The following is a 12,894-nucleotide window of genomic DNA, read 5'->3' as shown; positions in this document are numbered from 1 at the left end:
CTGGGGAAGTTTTACTATATTGTATTAGATGCAGATTATGTGTAATAGGGTTTGAAGCTTTCTAGAGAATTTCATGAAGATAGTTTGCTGCATCTTAGCTTAGGAGTATCAGCTGAATTCTTCTCACACACAACCCTCGGAGCTAACATGCAGAGCATGAACAAGTGCCGTCCCGCTGGATTAAAAGTCTGGCGGTTTCTACGAGCAATGCTATGTGTGCCAAAGGTCGACAACCCATGAATACAAGGAGAAATGCCAGCTACATTCAGCTCAGGAACCGGCTTTTTCCTTTTCAACTAGAGAAGAACTACTATTTTTGTTGCCTGCATTCAGAATATGTTTTATGTTAGGTAGAAAGGCCCCATAACAAAGGGAAGAACAGACCCCCCATTATGCTGAGCGATACTAAAGCAGCACTTTGCTTAAATAAATTGTACAAATATAAAACACTAATATATAATATTAAGAAAAATGCCCCTTTCACCACTTAATAAACTTGAACCTAGAATTTTCTCTCATTTGAATGCTAAAATACAACTGTAAAGAGGCAGATAAAATGGATTGCTGCTCATTCATACATAGGAAGACCACAATGATCTTCTAAGGTATAAGAACAATTTCGTTTTGACGTAGAAGAGTTATGTAGCTGACCCTCATGGCGTTTCTTTTCAACATACTTTGGAAAGTTTTTCATTGTAATGTCGGTAGGTTAGCAAATGTATAAATAATTTATTGTAAAGCTTGGCACCTTTTTACATTTAAATTAACTTTCATTTACATAAACGAGTTCTCCTGATTGTGGACATACAGAGTAACAATATTTCTGTTATATGGTTAAAAAATTAATCCATTGGTTTTTATCATTGTGTTCTTCTATTAAAAATTAATGACAGAAATTTTCGGGAAAAAAAAAAAAAGCTTCAATGCATGCTTCTGGTCCACAGTTTCTGAATTTTACCGATTTTCAAACTTCAGTTTGAAGTTTATCTTTGCAAGTAATGAAGGAAAAAATATACAGTTGCCTATAGCAACCAATTAAATTCCACCTCACATTTTTCCTAAAGCCTTTTGACAAAGCAGAAACTTGATTGCTTTCCATATTATTGGCTATACTATTGCCTTTGTTTTACTATACTGTGGTAATGGTTTTTTGTATGGAGCAGAGATAAATATTCACCATTTATTCAAGGGTTCCCTCTAGTGGCAAACATTGGGAATAAACATTTAGGTCACAGGAAGTTCTGAAGTTTTGCAGTTCATTCAGTACCCCTGGTCTGAGAAAACAGTCACATCCATGTAAGTGGCTTATATTAAAATCGTTGAAGATGTATACCAAACAGTTCAAACTGGGGGTGAATGTCAGGTTACCCCTGCTTGTAGATTATTATTGTCCGATTTTGAGGTTAGTAAGACAGTTTGTTTTTATTTACTTTGCATCACTTATCAGATCTTTTTACAGTTTGCTTACAGTCTTTGAATGAATAAAAAGCAAAAGCACAAATACATTGCAAGCCATAGCTATGTTGGGATACACATGTTGTAGGTTCATGTATCTGTTTTCCAGTATTTTAAGGAAATGACCTTACAAATAACCCATGTGAGATCTCAATGGCAAAGTCTGTAATCTTAGGCTACCATTGTATAGGGCACTTCAGCCCCTTTGTTTGCTTAGGCCTTTGCTTAAAATGCTAAATTTAACAGTAACCGGTGAGAAGGTTACTAAGCTGCTTTAGTTTTAGTTTCAAGTGTATTTTAAATGCTGCAGTTTCCATGTCCAACACACTGAGATTTTTTTCAGGCCATTGCCGTGTCCATTTGTTTCTTAGTACTCTACAGAAGCTATAAAACACTGTATATACTTGTGTATAAGCCGAGTTTTTCAGCACAAAAAATGTGTTGAAAAAACTCACCCCGGCTTATACACGAGTCTATTAAAAAAATTAATTTATATACTCACCCTCCGGCGGCCCAATGCGCCACGTGACTCCCCGATGTCCCCAATGTCTGCGCAGCTCCTCTTCTTTCTTCTGTAACTTAAACCAGCCAGCATGGGCGGGGCCATGTTATCTTCCGGCCGACGCATACTATGACGTCAGCAGCAGCCGCATCATAGTATGCGCCTGCTGGAAGAAGACATGGTCGCGTCTATGCCGGCTGTTAAAGTCAGAAGAAAGAAGACGAGCCGTGCTGAGCACTTTTTAAGTGCTGGGGGGGCTGGCTGGTTGTATACTACATAGGAGCTGGCTGGCTGTATACTACTGGGGGGCGCTGGCTGGCACCAATGCATTTCCCACCCTCGGCTTATACTCGAGTCAATAGTTTTTCCCAGTTTTTGGTGGTAAAATTAGGGGTCTCGGCTTATACTCGGGTCGTCTTATACTAGAGTATATACGGTAATTTATTATTCAATCCATATTAGAGACACCAGAGCATATTTATCATTAAGCAGGATTTTACTCCAGTTTTTTTACAACGACTTATGAACTCTTTAGATGTGTTTTGCTTATCCGATTTGTCGTTCTGGATCGGACAACTTGAAAATGTGGTGCATGAGGTATTAATGACTGCAGTCGATATTTGATTTTTTTAGTTGAAAATTTTTTGCAATTTGTTCCTGAGTGGAGGTGTACCTTTTTAAAAATCTGCACTTTATAAATCTGTCTACTACATATTTATTCACATTATAAATCTGGAGTAAGTTAAAAGTGAAAAGTGGAGTGGGTTGGAAAAAGTCACAAAAAATATAATTTCAGCAGAGGCAACAATTGTTGCAACAAACTGACAACAGTATGTCAGTGTGCTTGGTTTACAATCCTTCATCCTGGTGGTAAATGTCCTTTAAAGAGAGAAAACTGTCATAAGTGCAAATCTCCACCACCATTCTGTAGCTCATCAGTGGTGGGGATTTATCAACTTGAATTCTGAATTAATTTGCATCTGAAATTGCTTGTGCTGCATTTATTTATTTTAGACAATTTTCGGGCAGTTTTCTGACTTTGTCCAGGCGAAAGGAGCATGGCTTTGTCTGTGAAGAAAATGCAGTTGGTAAAAAGATCCAATAATAGCTGGTCTAAAGTACGTCTCCACAATTCTAAACTACTCCAGATACACCACCCAGCATTAGTTATTTGGCCAACAAAATGACTATTCACCAACACTTTCATAAATCTCCCCCAATGTGCCAGCTCTTCCCCCTAAGGAGTTGTATATTCAGGGAAACAAAAGCTGCCAGGAAAGATTTAATAGATGTAAACTTGTAATTCACTGGAAGTTCTCCTCACTGTGAGACTAACTTCAAGTGGGCCTAGAAAAGTAAGATTTGGCTTGAAATGTAACATGGGTAGAAAACTGGTTACTTAAATTTATGCAAAAAAATGTACATAGACTTAACATTTCTATATTGTATATGTAATATGATGTGGTAGAAACATGCATCATGAGCTCTATGATCTTCTTAAAGGAAATCTACCTTTTGATTTGATGCATTTTCAACCACACATACCTTGAGAATGCTGTAGCTATACTGATACAGAAACATATCCTGTTTAATCCCTGTTTGGTTTTGCTAAAAAAAACAATTATGACATTCAGGACCTTAGGAAGCTGGATTGCATTCAGCCTGCCGTTCATAAATAATAATAATTCCGTTATTTACATAGCGCACACAGATTACGTAGCGCTGCACAGAGCTTGCCAAATCGGTCCCTGTCACCAATGGGGCTCACAATCTAATCAACCTACCATATTTTTATTTATTTATTTATAAGTCTGGGAGGAAAACGGAGGACCCAGAGGAAACCCACGCAAACACGGAGTGAACATACAAACTCTTTGCAGATGTTGAACCCAGGTCCCCGGCGCTGCAAGGCTGTCATGCTAACCACTAAGCCAACGTGCTGCCCTATCAATCAACCTGCAATCAATCTGCCTGTGATTACATCATTCTCTGAAGCATTGCATACTTAATGTAAGAGGAGAAGCAAGGCAATTTTATTATAGCTTTTTTCTGCAAAACCACTCAGCTTAGGGATTAAACAACATATGTTTCTGCATAAGTGTAGCTACAGCATTGTCAAGGTATGTTTGGTTCATAAGGCATCAAATCAAATGGTTTTCCTTTAAATACATCTTGAGATCTGTTTTTGGTATTGAAAAGGAACTTTCTTTTACAGCTTATTCTCTCAACGTGGGAAGGTGCTTATAACTTACAATGCCAGAACCTGGACAGTGCAGGTGAAGCAGATGTCAGGGTAAGACGTGCCTTTTTTTGTCTGTTTAGGTTTTATTGTTTTTCAATGTATTAAAAGCAAACAATACAAAAGGTATAGAAAGAACATAGTCACAGTATCACAATAGGGACAGAGTGTGCAGTTAGGAAATGATGATAGTATCAGTTTGCGCACATAGTGAACATATATCCGTATGACAAACAACATAACATTTGGGTCAGCTGACACATTCAAAAGGTTCCAACCAGAAGGAAGTGAAAAGGTAGGGGACAACTGGATGGCTGAAAAGAAGAAAGGGAAAGGGTCCGGCTGGCTGGCGAGGGAGGGAAATAGTCCAGATAAAATGTTTTAATAAGGCCATAATTCTTGTAATGCAACATACATTGGCGAGACTAGGAACATCTTCCAAAAGGAGCCAGATTGGTTCATACAGAGAGCAATCTGCAGGTGATGAGCTCCTCCATACACTGAGTGAGGGCTATTTTAGCCAACCATTCAGTGATGGAAGGGTGGGTCTCGGATTCCCACTTCCTGGGAGTTACTGTCTTGGCTGTCTCCATCAGGCAGTGATGTTTAGATTGGGGCATGTCAAACATGAAAAGTTAGTCCCTCAGGTGACAAGAGATGACAGTGTGTGTAATGTCATGCAAGACTCTTAGGTTTTATGTCCAAAAATCTCCAATGCGGCACACCAGCAGAAATTAAGTACCAAGGGGGTAAAAAAATAAAGGGAACACTTAAACAACAAAATACCAAGTAAATCAAACTTCTGTAAAATCAAACTGTCCACATAGGAAGGTACACAGATTGACAATCAGTTTCAGTGGCTATTACATACTCAAAGAGTGGTTCTACAGGTTGGGTCTGCAGACTACTTCTCAGTATCACTACTTTCTGGCCTGTGTTTTGGACAATTTGTATGGTGGTGATGCGTTCACACTCTTGGTAGCATGAGATGGACTCTACAACCTACACAAGTGGCTCAGATAGTGCAGCTCATCCAGAAGGAAACATCAATGCGAGCTGTGGCCAGAAGGTTTGCCGATTCTGTCCGCCCAGTGTCCAGAGGGTGGAGGTGCTACCAGGAAACAGGCCAGTACACCAGGAGACATGGAGGCAGCCGTAGGAGAGCAACAATTCAGCAGCAGGATTGCTACCTCTTCCTCCTTGCACAGAGCCCTGCAAAAAGACCTCCAGCAGGCCACAAATGTGCATGTGTCTGCACAAAAGGTTAGAAACAGACTCCATGAGGATGGTACGAGGCCTGACATCCACAGGTGGGGATTGCGGACGCTTGGCATTTAACAGAGAACACCAGGATTGGCAAATTTTCTACTGGCGCCCTGTGCTCTTCACAGATGAAAGCAGATTCTCACTAAGCACATGTGAAAGAGTCTGAAGACGCCATGGAGAGCGGTCTGCTGCCTGCAACCTCCTTCAGCATGACCAGTTGTAAAGTGGGTCATTAATGGTGTGTTTTAAAGCTTGCCAGAGGTAACCAGACTGCCGTTAGGTACCGAGAGGAGATCCTAAAACCCTTTGTGAGACTCCTAATGCAGGACAATGCTAGACCTCATGGGGCTGAAGTGTGCAGCAGTTCCTGCAAGATGCAGGCATTGAAGCTATGGACTGGCCTGCTCATTACCCAGACATGGATCCTATTGAACACATCTGGGACATCATGTCTCATCTTCATTCACCAACGTCATGTTGCACCAGACTGTCCAGGAGTTGGCAGATGCTTTAGCCCAGGTCTGGGAGGAGATCCCTCAGGAGACCATCTGCAACCTCATCAAAAGCATGGCGAGGCGGTGTAGGAAGGTCATACAGGCACGTGGAGGCCACACACTACTGAGCCTCATTTTGAGTTGTTTTAATAAAGACATTAGATCAAAGTTGGATCAGCCTGTAGTATGTATTTCAACTTTTATTTTGTGTGTGACTCCAAATTTATTAACGAATGGAGACCTGTTGTCCGCATACTCACCTTTGTACAGAATAAAGAATTCAATAAGAATATTTAATTCATTCGGATCTAGGATGTGTTATTTGAGTGTTCCCTTTATTTTTTCATCGCAGTGTAGTATCACTATAATAACTGATACAGAGACAGGCAGTAACGCCGGTTCTGAACAAGATGTGGACCAGTCACAATGTTACATGAGGGAAGAATAACAATCATGGGCATCATTCATTAGGGAGAAGAGGGGTTGCTTTTTATTTCATGTGCACATAGCTGTAACATTCTTTTATTTATTTTTACATTATACAGGTGGCCAAAGTTTTGTGGTGGTACTATTTTTCCAAAGCAATTGAATTCATGGACACAATTTTCTTTGTTTTACGGAAAAAGAACAGCCAAATCACATTCCTCCATGTGTATCACCATGCCACAATGTTCAATATATGGTGGTGTGTCATGAACTGGATTCCTTGTGGTCAGAGTAAGCTACTCCTAAGCATTAAACTTAGAGCTTCATGTACATAACGGTCTTACAGACTTAAGACATGCATGTAAAACAATAAAAGTCAAAGTCTTGCATAAAGTTGTCCCACATGTGACTAAGCCCTCTAATAGATTTCTCCAGATTTACTGTATCACAGTACCTGTTGCTGAACGAAGTCTGTTGCACAATATAACTTTTAGATAACATTAGTAAATCTCCCCAAGTATTCAGAACAAAGCTGTTGCAGTAGTTTGGCTGAGAACAGCTGAGACATCTAAACAGTGTGGGGAGCAGGAAAAAGGCAAGCAGCATTGCTGAGTAAACTCTGTAATGGGTATTTATACTAAGATAACAAGATGGGACAACTGCTGGGACCCCCATGAACACAAGCCCCGTTCTCACTAATGGCACTCAGACAGTGAATTCTGCTCCAGAGAGCTGAGCACAGCACTCAACGATGCCCGTCACTCCCATAGAATATAATTGAGCGGCAGAACAGGAACCCTGCTCTTGTGTTTATGGTGGTCCCAGGGTAGGGGATAATTTACACTCCTAATGTCCTAATAGACATGGAGCCTAGGCACTGTGTATGGATTTATACTATGCTTAGTAAACAGCAATTTTCTCTTGAATATCATTTTCTATTAGTTTATTTTCATAACCACTTTTACAGGTTTCTTTGGACCTACACTCAACAGCTTCATTCATGTCCTTATGTACTCATACTACGGCCTCTCAGTTATTCCATCCATGCACAGATACCTCTGGTGGAAGAAGTACCTCACTCAGGCGCAGCTGGTAAGCGATGCCAATTATATTTCAGGACACTATCACCTCTCTGTAGAATGGCATTTAGTTTATTCTTGGTCTATGCTTGTGTTTTTCTTGCAGTTATAGTTATCTTCACCTTGCATTAGGTTTACAGAAAAATTCCCTGCATAGTAAATCTATATGAAGCACCATCATTGCCTCCAATACCGATTGTGCATATATGTGTAAAAATTTTGTGACATCTACTGAGAAAACTTTCAGAGTAGGTTCTAGAGCATTGCTGCCCATGTTCAATAGGCTACGGTAAAATATATCAGTGTATGATTTTAGTAAAGCTCAAGCAAGTTCTCAGCCCCCATAATCCTAGACATAATATTGTAGAGAAAACAAAATCTACAATTAGGGATGAGCAAACCCAAATTTCAACCAGAAGTTGTCTCAACCATTTAAATACGGCCATTGTGCAGGTGCACTTGCTGGAGACATTTAGAGGACTAACCACAAAACCCCATCCTACTGTACAATTCACAAAAAAAAACTCATACATTGTTATTTGGAGTAAATTAATATTGGGCACACAATCCCTTTAAAAATTGTTTGATAGAAAAGTCAGTGATGTCTGCTGATTTCTTATAGAATAGTGAAATATTCCCAAACATTAGGCAGCGGATAGCCAACTCACCTTTACCTCAGTGGGCAGCAGGCAAAACCTATAAACACTTTTCACTATTTCAGATGAAGCTCGTGATCACAAATAATTGTCCTTTTACTGTTCCAGATCCAGTTCCTGCTCACTATTTCACACACACTGAGTGCCGTGGTTAAGCCCTGTGGGTTTCCTTTTGGCTGTCTTATATTTCAGTCCTCATACATGACTACATTGGTCATATTATTTGTCAACTTCTACCTAAAGGTGAGTTTACACACTAGCCTTAAGGCCATTTGTGGTGTATTAAAATGTACTGTTTTGGATTATCGTTTACCAAAGTTTGATCCCTTTCTTTTGGGTGTCAGGTATGCACAGTGCTTTATATTATTCTGTTATATGTAACCATGAACAACAAATTATGGAAAGATACATCTGTAAAGAAGCAAACCTGAAACAAAAGTGCATGACCTCAGTCCTATATTTAACTTACTTGCACACATCTGCATTCTCGGGAAGCAAACAACAGATCAGTTGAAGGCTTTTTCTAATAAAACAACATTCGGTTGCAGGGGCCTTAGAGTATTTGTTCTGGATGTTTTAAATATTAAGGTATTGAGACAATAGCTTACTATAGGATTCAGCAGTGTGTCCTTGAAAAGGCAGGTTTAGCAATAGTTCAAATAGTTATTCTGGATTCATATCCACTGGGGGGGGGGCATTCATCATGAAAATGGAAATGAGGTTCAGAGGTTAGTACTTTCGCCTTGAAGTGCTGGTGAAGGTCTGATCAACGGCAAGGACTATGTGGAGATGGCATTTTTGCCGATAGTCTTCTATCATAGTTTTCTAAAATTATTAATTGTAGGTTTCAAATCATAAATTCTTTTTCTTAAGTGTTTGTACATCTTAAGACTTTATGTTATATGTTAATCGTTTAGCTCAATTAGTGAATTTAAATCATGGTGTAAATTTTGGAATCATTTCACATTTTATGGCACATCACATCTCCATCTTGAACTAGGTGTAGGAAGAGTCTAAAAAAAAAAAAAAAAAAAAAAGTAACATTTTTCGTTGATCTACTATACTGTGAACTAATTATGCAAGGAAGCACATTTGAAGTAGGATGTTATTAACCCCGACATTGAGAGGACATCAATATCAGTATGAATTATAGATTATTAAGTTCTTTATAGAAAGCCAATCAAGATGGGGGAAAAAACTCAATGCTCAAATTCAAAAGAACACCATGTGTACAGTTTTTGTATGCAGAAAGAGTATAGTTTTATTTGCACACTATTGATCTCACCCATGTACTTTATATGCTCCTTTTTAGACTTACAAAGCAAAATCTTCAAAATTGAATACCAATGGAAGTACATCCAGCCTAGAACTGAAGAATGGATTTCACAAAGACTTAGTGAATGCAAGCAACGGTGGCGTGCACAAAAAACACAACTAGAACATGAAGAAGGCGCCTCAGTTTGAAGTGATATTTAAACATGCGTCTTGGCGTCCTCGTAACAACTGGGAAAACAGTTTCCGTTAAAAGCATTTTTTTAAAGAATAATCACTATCCAAAATTATCATAAACTTTTGATATATAGAAATATAAAAACAATTATGACATTAAAAAGGCTTTAGTCCAAGTGTCATAATATTGCAAATGGAAAGTATAATTGTAGTCCAGGAAATGCCTTATAACATCCCAATGACATTCTTTTACACTTTTAACAATTTTTAATTTAATGTAGGACTTTCTATTTACTAAAGATTAAATTCTGTGAAAACAAAACTTGTCCTATATAATTTCCAACAAAGAAGAACTAGGGCTATAAAATGGAAATGGCTCAAATTTTAATCACCTTCAAGGTGAAACAGGGCATCTTTGAATTGTGTGTTTGTAATGCAGTTAAAGGGCTATGGGAAGATGCTTGGCCCAATCACATAAGCATTTATATGGAAACACTTGTGATCGAGAACAAGCTCCACACGTTTTTCTGAAAGCAAGTCAAAAGAATGCGTGAATGCAGTCTTGGACTACATGCACACGATGTATGCCCGCCGTACCATAGTACGGCGGGCATACATCGGCGCTTCGGAGAGGAGCATCCCTCTCCATAGGAATATACAGCGCACGGCACTGTATCAAGTAGAAAGATATATGGTAACCAGGCAGAGAATCCAGCAAGTCTGACTGGGAATATGGGTCCAGCAGCCCCTTCCTCAGCATGTCAGCGGTTCCTCTTTCCAATATCTCACTTGGCCGTCTCGCTTTCATGCACATGCGCGGCTTTCCCCTTCCGCATGCGAAGTGAGGTGGCGGACCGCTCAAAGGGCATGTGTGAGAATTCGGCGAGACATCGGAAAAAGGAGTGGAAAGAGGAGGAACCGATGACATGCTGAGGAGGCAATTGCTAGACTCAGACAAGAGTATACGCCCAGTCCGACTCGCTGGATTCTCTGCCTGGTTACATTTCATTTTCTCCACTTGTGAACATCGATCAACTTAGTTAAACAGAGCAACCTTTTTTTTAAGGCATATAAGGCTCTATGGGAACCTGTCCAAGACTTTGTATTGGTTTTCCACAATACTAGTTTCCAGGGAATTATATTGGAAATTTTAAAAGACTTGACGCAGACCACTGGTCAAAGTAGCTAACAGAATGTGCATGCAGTCTATAATACCACTAGATTTATGCTATCTTTATGCCAACATATCTTTTTTTTCTGTCAACATCAGAAATTTGTATAACCACAAGAAATTATTGATGTTGAAATACAAGCGTTGTTTGTTCTAAAGTGTAAATCAGATCTGGCGCCAGCTGGCGCTCTCCTGAGCAGCATGCTCTTTGTTGATTCCAGACCACTGAGATGGCAGAGAATGAGGGGGGGGGGGGACAAAAATTACATAGTGACATTACACAGTTTTACAAATATGACCAGTTTTCTACATGCCAAGTCCTGGCCAAAAGTTATGATATAATACATTCTAAGGGCCAGACTTCCAACTATAATCCATTATGCTAGGAGTCCCTACAGGACTTCTGTCTTTGCATCATGTTTTCAGTAAGGAACATTAGGCAGTGACCTAGCATGAGGGATAAGGGCAGATAAAGATTGTCATGAGGCCTGGGCGAAAATTGTTGGGCCCCCTAGAAGTTTTTTTTCTTTGTTAATGGCTTTACATTTACATATCCAAGCTTTTTGGGTAGGAGGGCGATTCGCGATCCTTGAATGTCCTCCAAAGATCCTTAAAGGAGTTTTGTATAAATGTGTCAGGAGTTTGCACATGTATGAGGTGGTGAGGCCAGTGTCAAAACTGTATTGATAATCTGACCCTGTTCACAACTTCTCTCTTTTCCTGCAGTCTTAGGTAAACCAGGATGCCCCCACAGATCACTAGAACGGGGGTCCACTAAGAGGACCAAAGCAGCCGTCGTGCATGGCTGGGCTGCCCCGGTCAACTCTATGGAGTTGACAGAGATTGCCGAGTATGGTGCTCAATGTCTACCAGTTACATAGAGACGAACACGGGTGCCCACGCATGCGTGTCCATGCGCATACATTGGACCCCCCATTGTGGCAGTAGGCTCCTTAAAAGTCTTAGGGCCAGGCTGTTGCCAAAACCACCTGTAATATAAACCACTAGTGATCTGATGGCCATCATGCCCCTGCACATTGTTTGGCCTAGGGCAGTGGTGGCAAACCTATGGCACGGGTGCCAGAAGTGGCACTCTGAGTGCTCCCAGTGGGCACTCAGGCTGTTGCCCCAGAACAGGAGTTAACAAGACAGGCATTAAAGGCCTTCGTGATGAAACCCCAGGTATCACAGGAATGGGGGGTCCAATGTATGCGCATGGACGCGCATGCGCGGGCACCCGTGTTCGTCTCTATGTAGCTGCTAGACATTGATGAGAGCCATACTTGCCATCTCTGTCAACTCCATAGAGTTGACCGGGGCAGCCCAGCCATGCACGACAGCTGCTCTGGCTCTCTTAGTGGACCCCCGTTCTAGTGATCTGTGGGGGCATCCTGGTTTACACGAGACTGCAGGAAGAAATAGAAGTTGTGAACAGGCTCAGATTATCATTGGACCTCCTGCTCTGTGCGCCACGAGAATCCCCACTCAGGGGGCTCCCAAGAAAAGCTCCAAAATTTCCCCTTTTGCTGTTAGCGATATTGGGGTCCTCAGGACCTTAAGAAGAATGGAAAAAATTACTGCTTGAATTGCTGCATTGGCTCTTTGCAATAAATAAGAAGGTTTTGGGTTGCAGTTTGAACACCCAGACTATTAAACGTTCACCATCACTGGCCTAGGGTGTATGACCAGTGTACAACCAAAATCAACACTCAGACCTCTTGCTCAAACTCTGATCAAACTCGCACGATTTCCACTGAGCAGTGTTGTGCGATTTTCAACAGATTTTGGTCATAGTGTGTCTCCATAGTTCAATCAGAGTTCATTGTTGCAATGCACTCGGACAGCACAGGATCAGCTACTTCCTGGAAACTCATGCAGGAACAACTGAACACACGAGGAGGATTCTTGTGTAGTCAGGTTTTTTTCTTTTTTTTACGCATCCATAGACTTCAATTGGCATTTTTTCCTCAGACTTCAATCAAAGTAGGATATTCTCTACTTTTGAAACAACGCAGACGGACATCAAGAAATAAGTGATATGTGTAAAGATCCATTGAACAGCTGTTTGTCAGTTTTGTGCGAGTCCAATCCGATGACAGATCAGATCGGGTTCACACAAGAACAATGATTGTGGGCAAGAGGCCTGAAACTTGGCAA

The 12,894-nt window shown here is 40.6% G+C and overlaps 1 protein-coding gene across 1 annotated transcript in view; it reads left to right on the top strand.

Moving 5' to 3' along the window:
* ELOVL2 (ELOVL fatty acid elongase 2) overlaps nt 1-9,888 on the top strand; it is a 77,113-nt gene extending 67,225 nt beyond the window's left edge. Inside the window, exons 4-8 of the mRNA XM_072152592.1 lie at nt 4,173-4,250; nt 6,502-6,673; nt 7,350-7,474; nt 8,226-8,360; nt 9,430-9,888. Coding sequence (XP_072008693.1) covers nt 4,173-4,250; nt 6,502-6,673; nt 7,350-7,474; nt 8,226-8,360; nt 9,430-9,555 — 636 coding nt within the window. The 3' untranslated portion in view covers nt 9,556-9,888. The remainder of the gene's footprint in view (nt 1-4,172; nt 4,251-6,501; nt 6,674-7,349; nt 7,475-8,225; nt 8,361-9,429) is intronic.
* Nucleotides 9,889-12,894: the final 3,006 nt, after the last annotated feature.

Source organism: Engystomops pustulosus, chromosome 5, assembly GCF_040894005.1.
Source record: "Engystomops pustulosus chromosome 5, aEngPut4.maternal, whole genome shotgun sequence".
Classification (NCBI taxonomy): domain Eukaryota; kingdom Metazoa; phylum Chordata; class Amphibia; order Anura; family Leptodactylidae; genus Engystomops; species Engystomops pustulosus.
This window is presented reverse-complemented; position numbering and strand designations above follow the sequence as displayed.